This window comes from Rhinolophus sinicus, linkage group LG11, assembly GCF_036562045.2.
Source record: "Rhinolophus sinicus isolate RSC01 linkage group LG11, ASM3656204v1, whole genome shotgun sequence".
Classification (NCBI taxonomy): Eukaryota; Metazoa; Chordata; class Mammalia; order Chiroptera; family Rhinolophidae; genus Rhinolophus; species Rhinolophus sinicus.
Window position 1 is genome coordinate 33,040,800 of NC_133760.1, and position 22,019 is coordinate 33,062,818.

The following is a 22,019-nucleotide window of genomic DNA, read 5'->3' on the forward strand; positions in this document are numbered from 1 at the left end:
ACTACAACGTGGGTGAGCCTTAAGGGTATTATGCTAAGTGATATAAGCCAGTTACAGTAGTACAAGTATTATGTGATTCCACTAATATGAGATACGTAGAGTCATCAAACTCCTATGAGACAGAAAGTAGAATGGTGGTTGCCAGGGGCTGCGGGGAGTGGGAGTAGGGAGTTAATTGTTTATTGGATATAGAGCAGGGGTGTCCAAACTGCAGCCCGCGGGCCAACTGCAGCCCATGATCCATTGTTAATTGGCCCGCAGCAAATTCCAAAAATATATTTAGTTTACTTAAATAAACTAGGTGAGGCAATACGTACTTCACCTCGAGTGAGTGGCCTGGCTGTTTGTATATTTTACCGCATATGGCCCTTGGTGAAAAATGTTGAAAAAAGTTTGGACACCCCTGATATAGAGTTTCTGTTTTGCAAGGTGAAAAGAGTTATATAGATGGGTGATGGTGACAGTTGCAGAACAATGTGAACGTACTTAACCATACATTTAAAAGTGGTTAAGATGGTAAATTTATGTTATGTGTATTTTACCACAATTAATCTTTTTGTAAAACCTAATACAAGTACAGTATATTTATTAGGATGTGAAAAATCCTATGTCAGGAAGATATAGCTGTCTAAATTCTAAAATGAATGTAAGCTGTTTAATAGGAATGTGATATACAGAGAAAAGAGACCAGACTATATTCAGGATATGGTGTTCAGTTCTCGGGGCCCCATTTCAGGGGAATGTTGACAAACCAGAGAGTAGACAGACCAGAGCAGCCTTGGCTGTGGGGTGAGAGTATGAGGAAGACCTGAGGGAATTAAGGGAATTCATTCTGTAAAGGAGTCTTCATCAGTTACCTTTTGCTGTACAACAACCTCAAAATTCAGTAACTTAAAACATACATTATTTCTCATGCTTCTTAGGGTGCCCTGGGTGGTTGTTCTGGTGTGGGTCCGCTCAACTGGAACTGGGTGGCTGGAGATGAGCTCACTCACATAGTGGCGATTGACTCATTGTCAGTCAGCTGGAGCACTGGAGGTGTCTTGGTCCAGTAAGATGGCCTGGGTTCGTTCACAGGGTGATGGTCCCAAGAATAACAAGCGAGCAAGCCTTAATGACAAGTACTTTTCAAACCTCCTGTGTCATGTTGCTAATATCCCATTGTCTAGAGCAAGTGCCATGGCTAAGACCAGAGTCATTGTGGGAGGCAATTGACTACCAATGGCATGAAAACAAGGAAGGGAATTATGACGGCCATTTTGCAAACAACCTACCACAACCCAGGAGATGTAGGGGAAACATGAAGAAACATCACAGGTAGTTCCACAGTGTAGAATTAAGAACAATAGGAGGGAAGTTAAATGAACATGGATTTCAAGTCAATGTAAAGTAAAACTTTCTGACTAAAATGGCCCCAGGAGCAAAAACTGGCCACGAATAAGTGAGGGAGGGTCTTGTCGGAGACGCTGTGTGACTCTTGTCTTTCTGAGCAACTTGGACCTGAACGTCATCTCCTCCATCTCCTCCTGCTTGCACACACCTGTGAGCCAGGTAGCTAAGGGTGCCCTTCCCTGTTGCTCCACATGCCATACCATGTAACAGATTGTTTACCTGCCAGTCTTGCTGATGGAGTGGAATTCCTTGACAGCATGAATAACAGCTGATTCACCAGCTCAGTGCCAATATCTGTAGCATTGTACCCCCAACATTATAAAGGGACTGTTGGTAGGAAAGGATTCATAGGCACCTTCTGCCCGGGGTCAGACCCCTGCTTGAGCTGTCCAGTGAAGGAATGACCTCTCTGAGGTTATATACTAACATCAGAATTCCAGAAATGCGACTCCACACACACATGGAGGGAAGGTGTTCTTTTTATCACAATCCTGGTTACCTTCATGACTATACTCTGTCACTTGGCGCTCCTGGCCTTGTAACCCATGAGATGGGCAGGGGTCAGCACACCTTTTCGTTAAGGGACCAGATGGTAAATACTTTAGGCTTTCTGGGCTATAGGGTCTCTGTTACACCTACTTTGCTGTCGTAGCACAAAAGCAGCCATAGATGACGGAATGGGGGCCGTGTGCCGGTAAAACTTGACCTACAAAAACGGGTGTCACGTTGGCTTTGGCTTACCTCTGTGGTGGGAAGTGGGTCTCTGTGGTTTTGCAGAAGTTGTAGCTCCATGGACTAGACATGCAGAAGGTGAGATGATATTCATCCAGTCTGGGAAGAACAGAATCCACAAATGCCAGCTTCCCCTGTCGTCTCAACAGTCAAGCCTTTTGGGTTCCTCATTTCTCTTCATGACATTACAGCTTCCCAGTCACTTAAGCTGAGAACTTCAATATCATATTTTTAGGGGGTCACATTTACTGAAATATAATTTACATACTAGTAAAATTTACCCTTTTTAAGTACAGTTCTGTGAGTTTTGACAAATGCATGTAGTCATGTAACCACCACTGTAGTCAAGGTATAGAATAGTTCTTCACCCCCACCACCCACAAATTCTCTTGTGGCCCTTTGTAGTCGAGTCCTGCCCCCATTCCCAACCCTTGGCATCCACTGATCTCTTTTCTGTCCCTATAGTTTGCCTTTTTAATTATATCCTGTAAATGGAATCACACTGTGGAGCCTTTTAAGTCTGGCGTCTTTCACTTAGCATAACGCATTTGAGCGTCCATGTCATTATATGCATTGATAGGCCTTTTTTATTGCTGAGTAGTATTCCATTGCCGTTGATACACTACTGTTTATCCATTCACCAGTTGAAGGACATTTGTGTTGGTTCCAAGTTTTCACAATTATGAGTAAAGCAAACATTAGATGTTAGAAAGTAGACATTTACATGGAGGTTTCTGTGTGAACATAAATTTTCATTTCTCTTGGTAAATACTTAGAAGTGGGACTGCTAGGTTATATGATAAGTGTATATTTAACTTTATAAGATGACAAACTGTTTTCCAAAGTGGCTGCACTATTTTTCATTTTCACCAACAATGAGCAGTTGCTTTATATCCTTGCCAGTATTTGATCATCAGATTTTCTAAATTTCTGAATTTTTGACGTTCTAATAGGTGTGTAGTTATAATAAATAAGTTTTAATTTGCATTTTTAATTCAACCTAATAACTAATCTAATGACTTGATATGGTGAATTATAGTAATTGATTTTAGAATGTTGAACTAGCCTTACATTCCTGGGATTAAAACCTCTTAGTCATGTCCTTTGAACACATTGCTTTATTTAGTTTGCTAGTATTTTGTTGGAGGATTATGTGCCTATGTTGGTGAGGGATGTTGGTCTATAGGTTCAGTGTCATTTTTGGTTCTTCCCTCTCCCCTCATAATCCCAAGTCCTATTGATAGCTGTCTGCTCTGTTTCATTCCCTCCAACAAACTCTCTTTATCTCTTACCATGTTTCCCCAGAAATAAGACCGGGTCTGATATTAATTTTTGCTCCAAAAGATGCATTAAGGCTTATATTCAGGGAATGTCCTCCTGAAAAATCATGCTAGGGCTTATTTTGCAGTTAGGTCTTATTTTCGGGGAAGCATGGTACTTAATATCCTGACTGGTTCTCTGTTTAGTGTCTTCTAAACTCTATTCCACCTACATCAAATAAAAAAAAATACAGTGGTTCTCATATTAAAGTCCAGGCAGGAAACAACCAGCACATTGAAAGGGTAATTGAAAAACCTTTAATGAAGGGATTATTTACAGTGCTGTGAGCTGTAAAGGAAACCCAAGAGGAATGGTGCTGGTGGATCACCCAGGGAGTGGCTACAGCTGGTTGTGTTACCACCCCAGGTGCAACGGGGGAAGGGAGGGATGCTGTGATGGTGACCTTGGTCAAGGAACACATCCCCTGTCAGAACTGCATCCTGGTCGGGAGACAGAGAATAAATACCTTGACTTTTCTTCCTGCTCTTTGATCTCTTCCTGGTGCTTCCCATGGACTGGATCCAAATGGTAGCCAGAGGGCCTGGAGCCCGGGTGATTTAGCCCTTAGAGACTGGCCTTCTGACTCCTGAGCAGACAGAGCCCAGCAGAGAGAGGATTGAGGGGCAGAGCAAGAGTCCAGAGTACACCCATCTGTCAAAGTCCACGCTCCTTCGATTAGGAACCAGCTCTGGCTCCTACTCCCTTTCTTCTGACCTCTTGCTCCCCAAATTAGGACTATGTCTTTTCATCTTTTTATCTCCCAAACCTCCCTGTTAGGCCCCCAATAAAGGATTGATGTATGAGCATAACAGTACTGGTTTGTGTGGTGGAGCTGAAGCCAGCTGTTGCCAAGCCAAACAGCAGAATGAACTCCTCCGGCTCAAACTCATCATTAAGAATGAGAGAAGAGTTGTTCCACACACAGGAAGTCTGACAATTAAGTTCACAAACTTGTTGTAATGATGTTGCTAACCTTTCTTGATATCAGAGGGATTATTCATTATGAATTTGTACCAACTGGACAAACAGTTAACCAAGTTTACTATTTGGAAGTGCTGAAAAGGCTGCATGATAAAGTGAGACGACCTGAACTTTTCGCCAACAATTCATGGCTCTTGCATCATAACAATGCACCAGCTCACACAGCCCTGTCTGTGAGGGAGTTTGTAGCCAGTAAACAAATAACTGTATTGGAACACCCTCCCCTACTCACCTGATCTGGCCCCCAATAACTTCTTTCTTTACCTGAAGATAAAGGAAATATGGAAAGGAAGACATTTTGATGACATTCAGGACATCAAGGGTAATATGATGACAGTTCTGATTGCCACGCCAGAAAAAGAGTTCCAAAATTGCTTTGAAGGGTGAACTAGGTGCTGGCGTCAGTGCATTGCTTCCCAAGGGGAGCACTTCGAAGGTGGCCATAATGATATTCATCAGTGAGGTACGCAGCACTTTTTCTAGGATGAGTTTGCGAACTTCATTGTCCGACCTTCGTACAAGCCTCTGTTTTTACAAAGATTCAGAAAACTAACTTACCTGCCCAAGGTTTCACAGCTCGTTGTTGCAGGTCTGTCATACACAGCTGTCGAGGTAAGAATGCCCAGACCTATAGAGAATTTTTATAAAAATTTATTTGAGCCAAACAGGATACACCTGGAAGCGAGTTCTTAACAGACTAGAAAAATGTTTTGGAGAATGGCAGTTTGCAGCTCTTTTATGTATTTGGAATTTGGCAGGGGGGGAGGTGAAGGTGGTTACTTTGAAAAAGAAGTGTTTTAAAGGTGTGTTAACCTAGATGCATAGATAAAATAGGGCGCTTGCTTAAGGTAAAGATAAATCTTTTGCAAAATAAGTTAATATGCGTGGGGCCTGACTACCCACCATAACCTGCCCAGTTAGGACGTTATGATCAGATCACCCTGTGGGGTTACTTTCGGTAGAACCCCTTTTCATGCACACAGTCAGCTGTGGAACCCTGGAAAAGTTACCTAGCCTTACGGAGCTTCTGTTTTCTCATCTGTACCACAGGGTTATACAGATTTAAAGAGATGTACTGTATATTACATTAAACACTGCCTGGCCTATTGCACTCACTGTACATTAGCTCTGAATATTATCTTCATATTCCTATACAGCTTTTGAAGAGGAGATATCTGAGTCAGTCATACATAATCTTTTTTTCTTTTTTTTTAAACTTTTTTTTTGGGGGGGTGAAGGGGAACAGGACTTTATCGGGGAATAGTGTGTACTTCTAGGCCTTTTTTCCAAGTCAAGTTGTCCTTTCAGTCTTAGTTGTGGAGGACGCAGCTCAGCTCCAGGTCCAGTTGCCGTTTTCTAGTTGCAGGGGGCACAGCCCACCATCCCTTGCGAGAGTCGAACTGGCAACCTTGTGGTTGAGACGATGCGCTCCAACCAACTAAGCCATCTGGGAGGCAGCTCAGCTCAAGGTGCCGTGTTCAACCTTAGTTGCAGGGGGCGCTGCCCACCATCCCTTACGGGACTCGAGGAATTGAACTGGCAACCTTGTGGTTGAGAGCCCACTGGACCATGTGGGAATCGAACTGGCAGCCTTCGGAGTTAGGAGCATGGAGCTCTAACCGCCTGAGCCACCGGGCCGGCCCGATAATCTTTTTTTAGAAGACCTATGTAGTGACTTACTGGGGCCCAGACCCTGTTATAAATACTTTACAAATTATTAACACTTTTAATTCTTAACTCCCCTATTTTACAAATCAAGATAGAGAGGCACAGAATGATTAAGAAACATACCTGACATATCTGGCTAGTAAGTGGTGGATTTGAGCCCACGCTAGGCTGGCTGCAGATTCCATGCCTCTAACCTCTGCTGCCTTCCCCATAATTGGTAGCTTTGTCAAAGGGTGTGTAGTAAGTCCTGTCAAGGTACTTTATTATTGACCAGCATGTGATTGGAAGACATGTGAGCTAGGCCTGGGTGTATGGAGATCTTTGGAGGCATGTGAGAGGTGTGTACAAAAATATTAGGGCCATGCAGTAGGGAATGTTAGGGGTGAGAAATAGTAGTCACTGAAATAAATGAGGAAAACCAGCTCTGCCTGCGTGAGCAGGAAATACCTAGTCATCAAGTCTGCCTAGCTTCATGCCATCTGGCATCCTCAGAGGGCAGCTGATACCCCCTTTATAGGTGTTGATGAAGCTGCTCTTTGAGTCAGTGTCAGTAAAAGACAGGTTATTAAAATTTCTTCTAATCCATTTTGTTGTTTAAGCCAGTAATGCAAACATACACCCAAATTCACTAGAGCATGAAGGAATGAGATGCTAGAGAAGAGGAAGTGCTCCCTGGCCATGAATTTAGAGGATGTGGACATCCTTGCTTGTGGCTGTGTCTCATTCCCCTGCCCTTTATAGCTGTTGGTAATTAATGACCCACAAAATGTAAGCAGAATCTTACTTATCTAGAGCATATACAGATATGTTCTAACCAAAGCAACAAATTTGATGCTCTTCAGTTCTCAGCATATCCATGACCTGTAAGTAACCAAAAAGAACCTATAAATGCAGAAAGTGACCAAAATAGCTGAAGGGAGTCCAGGACATGAAAATTATAGAAGATACTATGTGACTGACCTGTTTCTTAATTAGAAAGGAAGCCTGTAAGGGCATGAGCATTATCAGTAAAGAGGAAAGGGGTGGCTGAGGGGCCACAGACATTATTCACCACCAGAAAGAAAGAAAGATGGTTATGATAAAACCCAATGATAAAGTGCAGGAGGCAAGCAAGCTCCACAGCCCCAGAGAGAGAGGAGGCAGGAAGCTGACAGGGGTCTGGAGTTAGAGGCAGCCCAAGTCATGCTTATTTCACAAAAGCACAGGTGTCTTTCAGGTAGGATCTAGCTGTACAGGACACTGTAGAGGACTATGCTGGCAAACCAACCCCTCACATAGACATGTACTTTGCATAGTACACTTGTAGCTACAGTAAAAGCAAAAGAGATGCTGGATCTGGAAATGAAATTAAGAAAAAATTTTCTATTTGCAATAGCATCAAACAAAATAAAATACTTAGACTATAATTTTAACAAAACAAGTGTATAACTTATACTCTGAAAGCTCCAACACATTGATGAAAGAAATTAAGACGTAAATAAATGGAAAGACATCCTATGTTCATGGATCAGAAAGCTTAATATTGTTAAGATGACAGTGTTCCCCAAATTGATCTACAGATTCAAAGCCATCTCTATCAAAATCCCAGATCCTAAAATTCACAGGAGAATGCAAAGGGACCCAGAAAAGCCAAAAGAATATTGAAAAATAACAAAGTTGGAAGATTCACACTTACAATTTCAGAACTTACTGTGAAGCTAAAGTAAGGGTGGTAGGGTGGTACTGGCATGAGAGTAAACATAGATCAATGGAGTAAAATTGAGAGTCCAAAAATAAACCTATATGTTTATGGTTAACTGACTTTCAGCAAAGGGGCCGAGGTCATTCTGGGGGAAAGAATAGTTTCTTTAACAAACAGTGCTGAAATTACTGAATAACCACATGCAAAAGAATAAAGTTGGACCCCTATATCTCCCAATTCTTCTCTCTCCCATCACCTGCCACTAATTTACTGTCTCCATGGACTTGCCTATTCTGAACATTTTGTATAAATTGAATCACAATATATGGCCTTCTGTGCTGGCTTCTTTCACTTGACATAATATTTTCAAGGTTCATCCATGTTGTAGCTTGTATTGGGTGCTTCCATTACTTTTTGTGGCTGAATGATACTACATTGTATCGATATACCACATTTTGTTTATCCATTAATCAGTTGATGGACATTTGGGCTGTTTCTACTTTTTGAATATTATGTATAATTCTCCTATGAACATTCATGTACAAGTTTTTCGGAGATTTAATTGCTCAGGAAGAAAAACACACCCATCATCAATTACTCTGAAGCCATTGTTGTAATTTTGAGTAACTGTCCCCCCCAACTGGTTTATAGCTAATAATTTCACAGAGCATTATCTATGTGTTTTGAAACTCATCTCTTGGAAATAACCCTTGAAAGTGGCTCTGCACATAGCTACGAGGTGTGACAATTAAGTTCGTGAACTTGTTGCAATGATGTTGCTCATCTTTTCTGGTATCAGAGGGATTATTCATTATGAATTTGTACCAACTGGACAAACAGCCAAGTTTACTATTTAGAAGTGCTGAAAAGGCTGCGTGAAAAAGTTAGACGAAAACAACTTGAACTTTTCACCAACAATTCATGGCTCTTGCATCACAACAATGCACCAGCTCACACGGCACTGTCTCTGAGGGAGTTTTTAGCCTCTAAACAAATAACTGAATTGGAACACCCTCCCTACTCACCAGATCTGGCCCCCAGTGACTTCTTTCTTTACGCAAAGATAAAGGAAATATTGAAAGGAAGACATTTTTATGACATTCAGGATATCAAGGGTAATACGATGACAGCTCTGATGGCCATTCCAGAAAAAGAGTTCCAAAATTACTTTGAAGGGTGGAGTAGGCACTGGGGTTGGTGCATAGCTTCCCAAGGGGAGTATTTCGAAGGTGACCCTAGTGATATTCAGCAATGAGGTATGTAGCAGTCTTTCTATGATGAGTTCGCGAACTTAATTGTCTGACCTCGTATATTGACTCATCTGTGAGGAGATGCAAGTGAAGTAATGTTATGTGGATAAAAATAGAACAGCAAAATCACACATTTGAGTAAAACTTTTTTAAAATTGGATTTGCAGTGACCGAGATCATAAGTAGTCAGATTGTTTTAAAGATAATCAAGTAAACAACAGGACTGTAAAGCGTTTAAAATACATATTATTTAAAATTGTATAGACCCTGTGGAAAATACGGCAGTTCCTCAAAAAATTAAAAATAGAATTACCATATGATCCAGCAGTTCCACTTCTGGATTAAGACGGTAAGTTTCACGTATATTTTACCACCAAAAAAATGATGGTGACAGCCTCATCCCCATAGTTTAATTCAGTGGGACTGGGGTCACCAGCGACCTTAATACACAGCCAGAGTGGGTACTACTGGTTTAGCTAGGGTGGAGGGTGCCATATAGGGAAACCTGATACCCTGAGCACACCTAAATCTCATCTTGGTTTCCAAGCAGACTTTTGTTTGGCTTTGTTCTTTATTTCACTTTTATAACCTTTGTTATCAGAAGTAAAAAATAAGACGGGCAGCCGGTTGGCTCAGTTGGTTAGAGCACAAGCTCTGAACCACAGGGTTTTCGGTTTGATTCCCACATGGGCCAGTGAGCTGCGCCCTCCACAACTAGATTGAAGACAACGAGCTGCCTCTGAGTGGCCTGATGGCTCAGTTGGTTAGAGCGTGAGCTCTCACAAGGTTGCTGGTTCAGTTCCCACATGGGATGGTAGGCTGCGCCCCTTGCAACTAAAGATTGAGAATGGCGACGGACTTGGAGCGGAGCTGTGCCCTCCACAACTAGATTAAAGGACAACGACTTGGAGCTGATGGGCCCTGGAGAAACACACTGTTCCCCAATATTCCCCAATAAAAAAAAATAAAAATAAAAAGCTTTATCTTTGAAATAAATACATTTCACCAAAGATATCCAAGATATATCAAAGATATATAGATTTTATTCAAGATATATTCAAGATATATAGATTTTCTTAAAAAAAAAAAAAAAAAAAGACATTCATTGTAGAAAATTTGGCAAAGTTTAAAAACCAAAAATCTATAACCCCCTTCAACCTGAGTAATCTGTATGAAACTCAGGTGTATTCAGGTGAAGAGCCTTCTGCTATGTGTGGAATATATTTGTAGGTATATTATAGATACCCTTGTATGTTCTCATAAGTATATGTGTGTTTCATGCTTTTTCAAACAAAATTGATGTCATGCTTCACATATTGTTTTGTTTTCCCCCTTTCCAGTGAATATATAGTGATGTCTTTCAGGTCAGCGAGGGCCTTCTACCTCGTGGTTTTCAGTGGCTCTGCAGTTATTTATCAAACCCATTACTTTTATTGAACACCTAGATTGTTTCCCAGTTTTTCACGACCATAGTCAATGTTGGCGTGAATATCTTTATACAAAAAAGTACCATTTTAAACATAACTTGTTTTTGTTTTGCCAATTTGGTGGTTGAAAAAATTTAGTCTTTTTTGTTTCTAGTGAGCAGTTTCCTACACTGGCTACCATAAACTTTTAAATTATAATCTGTATGGCACCTACGCAGTTCTCTTTCATCTTTTACTGGTTTTTTGTTTCCTGCTCTTCTTTTTCTTTCCGTAATGTGTCATAGAATCATGAACTTTTACAGTTAAGGCAGTGAAGGTTGAATGGGTTAACCAGAGTCACACAGAAAATCAAGTGACAACAGAGATTTGAACCCAGCTTTATTCGTTTTTCATTTTTCCTCCTGGGAGATGGATATTGCTAATATCCTTAAGTCTCCGTGGGAGAAGCTTCTGCAGCTTTTCATTTCGGAGCAGTATTTCATTTGTACTTTTGTGGCAGAGAACTTGTTGCTTCCGAGTAAGCCAGAAAGTAGCCTCAACTGAGTGTGCCCTCCACTAATAGCCAGTGTGCTGCTTGCTGTTCCAGGAGCCATGTTTGACCAGGACTGTGGGATGGTCGTATTCATGCTGGAGGCTCTTGTGAGGAGATGAGTTGGTGAACAGAGAAGCTGGCATGAAGATGCTCCCAGGAGTAGGTGTGTTTGGGACCGGCAGCTCTGCCCGCGTTCTGGTCCCACTGCTGAGGGCAGAAGGGTTCACCGTGGAGGCCCTCTGGGGGAAGACTGAGGAGGAGGCGAAACAACTTGCTGAGGAGATGAACATCACCTTCTACACCAGCCGGACCGATGACGTCTTGCTGCATCAAGACGTGGATCTGGTGTGCATCAATATTCCCCCTCCACTCACCCGGCAAATATCTGTGAAGGCTCTAGGTATGGATGGTCAGGCCATAGCAAGGGCAGGTTGTGTCTCCCTCTGGGTGGTCCTTCTTGGGCTTGAGTGTGCACGTATTATTACTCTGGGACAGCACTCACCCCTGGGGCAGTCCTGGGGGAGCGCAGGTTGGGGAGTCTTACAGCTGTGAGAGGAAATGCTCCAGTGACTGGGGAAGATGTCCAGTGACTCCTGTAAGTACTCATAAATCCCCAAGCAAAAATTAAGCAAATGCCTTAAGAATTGGCCTGTCATAGGGGCTAGAGATTATTACATTTCAGGCAATGTGAAGTGTTGGCTACTGTGGAGTCAGCGTTCAAAGACCTGGGCACTGGGAAACTGGTCGTGACTGATACGTTTGTTCTTTCATTTCTGTGGCATGCATCACCACAGAAAGGAGAGGAGGGTGTGTAGCAAGGCTACCATTTCCCATGTTTTGTCAGGCCTGCACTAGTTTGAGTACACACCCTTCCTGCCAGACTTGGAGATCTTGTATGCCAGAGGGCAGGAAGGCTCTCTGACAGCGCTGGGCTTCCCTGGCAGGATCCACGGGACAGCCTGCTCACATCTCTGTTCCCTCGGGAAGCAGTCGGCTTAGCGGCCTCCGGCTCCTGGCTGGGCTAGCTTGCTGAGCTGTTTTCCTACAGTTCCTGTTAGGCTTCTCTTTCTTATCAAATGTAGACAAATTCTTCTCTTTGTCTTACATAAACCGGAATCTAATTTAATAGGAAAGCAAACCAGTAAACACTCATCCAGCAATTTGTTTTTGTAATGCCACCTGTGTGCTAATGTTATTCTGGACAGTCAAAGCAGTGTTGGATCACAGCTCTCCCTGTCTTCAGATTTCACAGTCCAACTGAAGAGCCTAGAAATAAACACACATTTATAAGGTAATGAGAAAAGACTTAAGTAACAATTCAGGTAGCATATAATTGATTTACAGAATAATTGTTTCATGTAAGTTGATAGGACCTGAGTACCCCCCGATGCAGTTGGAGGTTTCTGGGCCCAGGATCTGGTATGCTGTGAGGGTGACCACCAGGCCTCCAAGCCACTACCATGATAGAGGGTTCACAGCTCTGCTCTTTGTGCCTTCCTTGTTCTCAGGGAAAGAGGGTGTCTGTCACCTCTGGCCCAATGGGTTAGGAAAAATAAGTTTTCATTGAAGTGAGCCAGAACATGAGTCTGGTTGGTTGTTGATTTGGGCATGTAAGTTTGGGGCAAAAATTAAGGTGGTTTGTCTTTTCCAGAGAGCTCTGAGGATGTGTGACACTGGAGCTGTTCATTGGCCCTAGATTCCTGGGAGGTCAGATAAGGGCTCCCAGAGTGGGTCTAGAGGTAGACCTAAGCCAACACTTTAACAGAGGGGTGGTTCAAGGGGAATCAAGCTACCATGGTCACTTGGCTTTTTGCCATCCCTTGTGACATGAATCCATGTTGGTGAGGCGAGGTATGTCCAGAAGCAGAGTTCTAGAGGCTTTCAATCTTCCTGAAATTTAGGGTCCTCACAAAAACCATTTCTAGGCTGTGTAGGAAGAGGAATCCCCAGGATTATTTGGTCGCAAGTCTGCTGTTTTCAGGTTCCTGGTATGGGAAGATGCTGGACTTCGGGCCATTTAATATGGACAGGGATAGGCAGAGGCTTCTGAGAGCCCATGTCACAGCCTTTGGTGAAGCAGGGCCATCAGCCTTCTCTCCACATCTCTGTTGTCAGGAGGAGGAGGATGTGAATGAGGGTCCTTGGAAGCATATGATCCCAGGAGTTGGTGGAGCTAGGAGAGCCCATGTCAGCTAGACCTGCCATCATTAGGCACTGCCCGTTCAGGCCCCAAAGGAGTCACTGAGACTCGTGACCGTGAAGTTCTCTCCCTGTGTACTTTCCTTTTTTTTTAGTGAGAATTCTGACTTGACTTTAACATATATGGGAGAAGCCATGAGAACTCCAGTTTTCCCAGAGAACTGGGTGTAAGTGTATGAATTGCTGTATGCAGAACACCAAACTGACCTTGACATCAGACCGCACTTCTGGTCCTATTTCTGAACTTCTCTGGGCCCCTGTGAAATGGGGGTGAACTATGGATATTATTTAGCCTTTCCAGCATGATATATGACTGCCTCTAAGTCCTGACCAAGAAAGACACTGGTGTAACATTACACGGGAAAGCCAGGCTTTCCTGTACAAGGTATTTGAAAGTCCTGAGTCAGTATCCCAAAAGACCTCTCTGCCATTCCACCTAACTATGTATTCCCATGTATGAATCTATATATGCATGAAAGTATATTTTTTCCTTTTTTTAATTTTTATTAAATTTATTGGGATGACATGGGCTAGTAAAATTATATAGGTTTCAAGTGTACAATTATATCAGAGGGTATATTTTTCTACGTTTTTCCCACATAGTTGTTTTTTCCTGTTATTGGGGCTGTGCCCTTTGTTTTTTATTAAGGATATAAGCTTCAGATCCTCAGTTTTTTTAGAGCTGGGGAAAAAACCCAAAAACACAATTAGGGCAGTAGTTGTTGAAGTACTCTAATTCTAGATCAGCTCTTCCAGATCTTGAACCTGTGAAAAATTTATCTGTCATCTATGGCCTCTAGTTAGTTAAGGGCCCCCTCTGGCATCGTGCTGTGCTAAGCGTTATTGAAGTTGTGGACACTGAGAAGGAGGAGTATTGTGAGTCCTAAAGCACTGAGACATATTTGCAGCTATAAGGACGGATATGGCATAGACGGTGCTTCTAAAACTTTTCGTATCAGTCATAAAACTGTATTTTCTTCTAGCATTCACGGGCATAAAATCAGAGGAATGTCGAGCCTGCTGGGGCTGTGTCTAGACGAGTGGTGCTTAAGAATGTGGTCCCTGAACCAACAGCATCAGCATCACCTGGGAACTTGTCATAAATCCAGATTCTTAGGCCCCCTCCCAGACCTTTTAAATCTCGGGGTAAGACCTACGTAACCATCTGTGTTTGAACAAGCCTTCCAGGTAATTCTGATGTACACTAAGATGGAGAGTCACTGATCTAATCCAGTGTCTTCATTTTCAGTTACAGAAACCGAGGCCCAGGAACATTAAGGTTGCTTCTCACTGAGTCCGTAATGCTATAGGCAAAATTGCGCTTTCCTCCACTTTTTGGATCATTATATTTTTACTTCACTTTTGAGGCCATAAAGATTATTTCTTGTCCTCATTTTTATTAGTTTTTCCTAAAATTAATTCTCGGACTTATCCTCCAAAGGTATGCTTTTCATATCACAACTCTTTCTGTGACATCTTATTTTCAGTCTTTGTTTGACTTTCTTTTTTCCCCCCTTCATTTTCTTCATCCTTAAAGATTTCCCATTAATTCCTGAAAGGAGAGGGAGGAATCCTAATATCTTTTATTTCTCAGCTCAGAAGTCGTTCAGAAAAATATGTATTTTAATGTACAAAGTGCCCTAACATCCTTGCCACAGTTGAATGTTTTCTTAAATCTGTCACGAGAAGGTAAGTTTTTCTGCCCATTTCTTGGCACTTATGTGCTTCGTTAGAAAAACACTGAGTTTGCCAACCCTTTTCCCGTGGGCTCTTGAGATAACAAGAGATCATTCCTTAAGCAGCCTGACCCAGATAATTTAATCCCAAGAACTCCAGTCCCTTGGGATGCCTTCCCTGACCCCCGTCCAGGTCAGGCCTCTGCTGTATCCTCTCATATTACCATTTATATCATCTGCATTGCATTTATCACAGGTGCGGTTCTGCATGTATTTATACAATAATTTGATTTATGGCTATCTCTCCCACTAAATGTAAGTTGTCTGAAGGTAGAGATCATGCCCCATGTTATATCCCCAGCGCTTGGCACAGGGCCTGGCATACTGGATGAATGTAGGCATTCACAAATTCTACCCATGCAAGCCTAGTCTGCTGGTGTGATCCAGGGAGCCAACATGGGCCTGTGACCCAGGAAAGGGGACTGTGAGCAAGAGGGACTCAGTCTGATACTTTCAAACTTATTTTTCTAGTAGCAGAATCCTTTTTGTTTAAATAGGTATATATTCCCTGAGTTTCGTAAAACACAAAAGTGGTGCTTTTCTTGGGCTGCTTCTCTACCCTGCTGTTTGAAATGATTTATCCAGTCTCATGCCTCTAGATAGGGAAACCTAGATAGGGAAACGGGTGTCGTGGTCCCAGAGCTGTGAACCTGTGGAACAAAGAGGCAGCTTGTCTGGGCCTCTGGTGCTCAAGGGCACTTCACACCTAAGTAGTCTGGGGAGTATGAGCTGGAGCGAGGCTTGCAGCTTGAAGCTTGTTTACCCCACAGAAGATCTGAGCTGGTAAGCACTCAGCATCCATGCTTTCCCCATTCCCTGGAGACAAAAAGCAGTTTTCAGCTTCTCTAATCTCTCCTTTGACTTCCTAGCAGGAAAGCTAGATAAACTTAAATAAACATGTCTTTTAAGGCAACACAAGTCTTCCTAAAGGTAAAGACCCCGAGTAGCTGGCCTGGCCGGAGCCTGTTTAACTCAATATGGCCTTTTGCTCCCACACTGATAGCGATGCTGGGTCCTAAGTTCAAAAGCTCTCTTATTGTTTGGGCTCAAGAAGGGAGGTCTCTCCTCCTTCCCTGACTTATCCTGGCATGAATTGGAGATTGCTAAACCTAGTTTTATCACCAACTAACTCCCAGCAGCCACAAAAGTCCTCTTCCTCCCAGCCCACACTGCAGTGTCCACCCCACTCCCTGCAGTGAGTAGTTACAGCAGGAAGCCTTTGGTTTGGCCAGAACTGCAGCTCTCAGATGGGGTGTTTGTATCTAAGAACCTAAGTTCCTCATTACTTTCCTGGTCAGCCATGTATGTTCTGCAGCCAAATGCCCACATTCTCACCCAATACTGTGATTCTCCTGTCCCTAATCCTAAAATCCCACAAGTGTGGGGAAGCATTGGAGACCTTCCAAGAGCAGATGGTGATAGCAACCAGGCTACACTCCCTGCAGGGCCCCCTCCTGCCAGGCCCCAGTGCAAGGATCTCTCCCCTTGCCTTGGCTCCCTGGACATGTGACACTTGGCTAGCCATGCACCTGTTGTATTTTTTGTTATTATTTAGAGAAGAGTGGGAGATTCAAGAGTTTTTTCAAGGGAAGAGATTGAATTATGTCATAGGCTACTGATCTCCATATATTCCACCGGAGGAAGCTACAGCAATTGGTACTCGTAATGCTGGGAGTTCATGCCTGAGAATCCCATATGTGCAAATGGCACATGCTCTGTGGGGCTCTTGAGGATCAGGGTGGCAGGAGAGGGGGATAGGAAGTAAGGGGAGCTTGGAAGGATTAGCCAAAGACACCAAATTATCTCCTGTTTCAGGATGTGAGCTTCCAAAGGGCTGAGCCTGATAAACAGTACATATAACAGGAAAACTCATCTAGGTTCATATTGAGTTTTTAAATTTCTTTTTTAAAAATCAAATTTTCAAAATACTGAACGTCGAAATTATTGACCTAGAAAATGTAGCTTCTATGTGAGTCTTAAAATCTAAGTCACAGTGGGCCCTTTTTTCCGTATTTAGGACATCTGCTGGGTCTCTCCCATGGAGGTGGTAGTGAAATGTACCACTGGCAGAACTGTGCTGGGCCGGGCATTTTATATATGCACCTCGTTTGACTTAGTCTTCTCTTCTACTCTGCGAGGTAGATAGACTTCCATTTGGTAGTGTAGTAAACCAAAGCCCAGAGAGGTTTAGAAATGCCCTGGGTCATTCAGCAGTGAAGTGAAAGAACCAGGATTTCAACGGAAATGTCTGACCCCAAAGCTCAAGTTCAGCACCAATAAATGGCTCTTTCTGGGGGTACAGCTGTCCGTGTGGGACAGCCGTCATTTGTATAAAGTTTTCTTATTTTTTATTGCAAGGTTTATTGCCTATGATTACCATTGTTTCTGCTGCGAAGTGGCCAGATGGGTTCCCCTCCTGAGCCTTTATGAATAGAGTCAGGAAGCGGCACCCTGCAGTGGCCACCACAAATGATCTGTGTCCCAATCATTGCCCCATCTGAAAACACTCAGAAAACATTCAAGGGACCAAGGCAATGAACACCGGGGTTATTGGAGATACACAGACCCAGAGAAGGCACAGTCTTGACCTGGTTGCCCTTAGATATGCATGCAGGCTTGGTGGCTGCTCCTCCATCCATGAAGTGCCCGTGGAGGGTGAGAGTGGAGCCTGGATGGCCTTGGAGTAGAAGCCTAAATGTGCACATTGTTCAAGATTGTCTTCAACCAGAAGAAAAAACATACAGAGTAGTCCGTCCTAAGATGCTGTGACCTAACCACACTGACAAGGCCTTGCCCTGCCTGTCCTCTGTTTAATGATCATTGCCTCTCCCTGTCCACCAGCCCTTTGTGCACGTCAGTCCCCATCTTCCATTCAGTGGCCGGAGCAGAATGAGCAGGGGAGGGACCATAGGAGGCAAAGAGATCAAAAAGGAAAATTTGAAGGGGTGAACAGACCACGTATGGCCTTGTGGGTTGGCCACTGTAAGGACTTTGGCTTTTTGTTCTAAATGAGATGAGAGGCTATCAGGATTTTATGCAGACCAGAGATATGATCTGATCCATCTTAAGTTTCAACTGAATTACCTTGGCTGCTGTGTTGAGAAGGAATTGATGGAGACCAGTTAAGTTACCATTAAAATATGCGTAATCCAGGCAAAAAACAGTGGTGACTTGGATGAGTAAGATCGCAGTGGTGGTAGTGAGAACTGGTTAGATTCTGGACATAGATTGAAGGCTGAGCCAACAGAATTTACTCATTGAGAGTGGGATGTAAGAAATGACTGCAGTGATTTTGGCTTGAGAAACTGGGAGAATGGAGTTGCCATTGACTGAGATGGGGAAGAGTTGGGGAGGGGAGAATCAAGAGCTCAGTTTTGGATTTCATCCCCAAACTTGCCCTTCCACCTTGAATGTCTTTGTGAGTGGTTTCCTGCATTGTTATTAGGCACTGTGTAACTCCTCCAGCCGGTTTCCTGGTGTGCGCCCAGGTCTTTAGGAATCCCAGCTCTTGGCCTTTTCCTACCTCAGTGCCTTTGCACATGCATTTCCCTTTGTCTGGATACCTTCCCCCACTCCCCTTTATACTTCCTGGAACATCTGTTCCCTTTAAAATAACCCCAGTGTTACTCCCCTGTGAAGTCTTTCCTGATCCTACCATCTGCAGTGGGGAATTGCTCTGTGTTCCCACCAGACCTTGAGCTTGTTCCCTCAAGAAGCCTATGACTTCTTGGGAGAATTGGGATAGTGGGGTTTGAGTCACCCACCTGGGACAATATTCTGTAGAATGAATAATGGAATAACTGGTTGTCTTCACTCTTCCCCAGCTTGCCCTCATTCCTGTGTATGTGTTGTCCATACCACTTCTTGGGCATTGTAATGTTTTTATTATTGAAAGGTATTGGCATCAGACTTCCTTCTACTTGAACGACCCCAGGTTCACAGAGTACCAGGTATTGGTATCTTATGACTGTTCATGCCCTCATGGACTTTCATCTTAAAATATGGAAGAATGTTGATCCTTTCTGTTTCCTCACACGGAAAGAAGCTGCTCAGTCCTCGAGCTCTCTCTTCAGGTTTTACCTAGCTTTGTTTTGCTCTCTGAGTACATTCTAGCTGCAGTGCACTCAGAACAAGTGTGAGGGCAGGAAGGATGTTTTCACTCCTTTCCCCTCCTCTTAGAGCTAAGCATTTTCTGGCCTTTTGACTACACTAACTTACTGGACCAGTGTTTCCAGAGAGCAATCTGCAGGGAATCTTAGAGCTCTTTCTGCGGTTACACCTGAGAGTGCAAAGCCCATCTTCTGGAGTATAGATTCTCTTGCCCCAAGCTGGCGATCTAATAAATGCATAAAAGTGCATGGGTGGGCGGCCGGATGGCTCAGGTGGTTAGGGCACAAGCTCTGAACAACAGGGTTGCCCATTCAATTCCCGCATGGGATGGTGGGCTGCGCCCCCTGCAACTAAAGATTGAAAACGCAACCAGACTTGGAGCTGAGCTGCACCCTCCACAACTAGATTGAAGGACAGCGACTTGGAACTGATGGGCCCTGGAGAAGCACACTGTTCCCCAATATTCCCCAATAAAATGTATTACACAAAAAAAAAGTACATAGGCATGTCCAAGAAGCATGTCTACCTCTCCAGCCCACTTGTATGAGAGAGAGAGAGAGAGAGAGAGAGAGAGAGATTTATTTTAAGGAATTGGCTCATAAGATTGTAGGAGCTGACAAATCTGGAATCTTCAGGGCAGAACAACAGTATGGAAATCCCAACAAGAGTTGATGTTACAGACTTGAGTCTGGAGGCAGAATTCTTTCCTCTTCAGGGAAACTCAGTCTTTTTTCTTAGGCCCTTCAACTAATTAGGTGAGGCCCACCCACATATGGGGTAACCTACTCTACTCAAAGTCTGCTTAAATGTCAATCACATGTAAAAAATACCTTCCCAGTAATGTTTAGACTGATATTTGATGGGCACTATAGCCTAGCCAAGTTGACACACAAAATTACCAAAGCACCACCTATACTTCCCACTCCTGTGCCTTCTGCATCTACTCCTTTCATTTTTCCCTCAAGAACTTACTCCTCTTTCTCCAGCCCATAACTCTCTCCAGTCTCAGTCATCCAAGCCCAGTCATCATTCCTCGTCCCAGGCCACCATCTCGTCTCATGGGAGACGTTCCTGAGTCCATCTGTCTTCAAGAAATAAGTCTTTTCCCCATTGTAAACCCCTTGGAACTCTGAGGTTTCCTTTCGTGTTTATCTTCAGGTATCGGGAAGAATGTGGTTTGTGAGAAGGCAGCAACCTCAGTGGATGCCTTCCGCATGGTGACTGCCTCACGCTACTACCCACAGCTGATGAGTCTGGTGGGGAACGTGCTGCGCTTCTTGCCTGCCTTCGTGCGCATGAAGCAGCTGATTGCTGAGCACTATGTGGGCGCGGTGATGGTCTGCGATGCCCGCATCTACTCGGGCAGCCTGCTCAGCCCCAACTACGGCTGGATCTGCGACGAGCTCATGGGCGGCGGGGGCCTGCACACCATGGGCACCTACATCGTGGACCTGCTGACCCACCTGACTGGCCGGAGAGCCGAGAAGGTCCATGGGCTCCTCAAGACCTTTGTGAGGCAGAATGCGGCCATCCGTGGTATTCGGCACGTCACCAGCGACGACTTCTGTTTCTTCCAGATGCTCATGGGTGGGGGGGTGTGCAGCACAGTGACACTCAATTTCAACATGCCAGGCGCCTTTGTGCACGAGGTCATGGTGGTTGGCTCTGCGGGACGCCTTGTTGCCCGGGGAGCTGACCTCTATGGGCAGAAGAACTCTGCCACACAAGAGGAGTTGCTACTAAGGGACTCGCTGGCTGTGGGTGCAGGGCTGCCCGAGCAGGGGCCCCAGGACGTGCCACTGCTCTACCTGAAGGGCATGGTGTACATGGTGCAGGCCCTGCGCCAGTCCTTCCAGGGGCAGGGGGACCGTCGCACATGGGACCACACCCCTGTATCCATGGCCGCCTCATTCGAGGATGGGCTGTACATGCAGAGCGTGGTGGACGCCATCAAAAGGTCGAGCCGATCCGGGGAGTGGGAGTCTGTGGAGGTGCTGACAGAGGAACCTGATGCCAACCAGAACCTGTGCGAGGCACTTCAGCGGAATAACTTGTGAGCCTGCACGTGGGCTTCCTGTCACGGGGCAAAGGGGCCAGGGAGGGACCAGGAGCCATGATGGGAGGGCTTGGCTAGAGCACAGACAGTGTCTTTCATTTAACAAGTCAACTTGGGCAGGGTCCAGGTGAAGGCCAAGGTGGCCCCGGGAAAACAGTTCCTCTAGCACTCGTTTACTCTTCAGACTTGCAGGGCGGTGACGTTCCTGTTGCCATGGCCAAGAGGCCTAGCACAGTGTGCGCGGGGCGGGGCTGCCTCCAAGTCTCTGTAGTTAATGCTGGTGAGTAGGGCCAGCAAAAGCTTGATTTGGGGGCTTCTTCGGTCTATTTGTGGTCCTAACTGGGTGAGAAAGCAGAGCATGGAGCCAGCTTGGCTGATTGCTCAGGCCTGAGGAGAAATGACACAAAGCCTTGTTTCCGTGTCCTTCCTGGGCTTAGGGCATCTCAGGAATGGTGAGGACACCAAGTCATCCGCTCAGGGATCCACACCTGCCACCCATCCCCATGTGATCAGGCCCTTCCAGCCTCCAGGCTCTCCAATCCCTGGCAGGGAGGAGGGGTTCTTCATTAGGTGAGTTCTCAAGAGCTGTTGACCTAGGGCAGAGGTCCCCTGATTTGGCAGAAGAGACACGGGAGAGCTCTGGAACATCTGATAAATGTTAATAAATCAGAAAGTCTAACACTACAGCATGTGGTTATTGACTGTTTGGTAGGTTAGGTTTTTTTAATAATGAAAGGCTTGGTTATTGCTGTAGATTGTTGATATTTTCCTGTTTCCTTGTGTCTGGCTCCACAGCAACTTTGACCTTCAGATCCATCACTGTCTAGGGGGCCACGTAGGCTCCTGTCACTGTTCGCCCCCATCTCCCAGCTTATTCCCTCGTCCCTGAATGCCAGGAGCCCTCCAAAGAAAAGGACTCAAGATTTCCTAAGGGG

General features: G+C 44.5%; 1 protein-coding gene across 3 annotated transcripts in view; it reads left to right on the forward strand.

The window, feature by feature from the left end:
• GFOD2 (Gfo/Idh/MocA-like oxidoreductase domain containing 2) overlaps positions 1 to 21,768 on the forward strand; it is a 36,518-nt gene extending 14,750 nt beyond the window's left edge. The window contains exons 2-3 of one of the 3 annotated variants that reach the window (XM_019755989.2): positions 11,038 to 11,328; positions 20,187 to 21,768. In XM_019755989.2, the coding sequence (XP_019611548.1) occupies positions 20,243 to 21,085 (843 nt within the window). In that variant the 5' untranslated portion in view covers positions 11,038 to 11,328; positions 20,187 to 20,242 and the 3' untranslated portion in view covers positions 21,086 to 21,768. Of the gene's footprint in view, positions 1 to 11,037; positions 11,384 to 20,186 lie in introns of all 3 variants that reach the window. The other 2 variants (XM_019755979.2, XM_074314714.1) reach the window with 2 other exon arrangements.
• Positions 21,769 to 22,019: the final 251 nt, after the last annotated feature.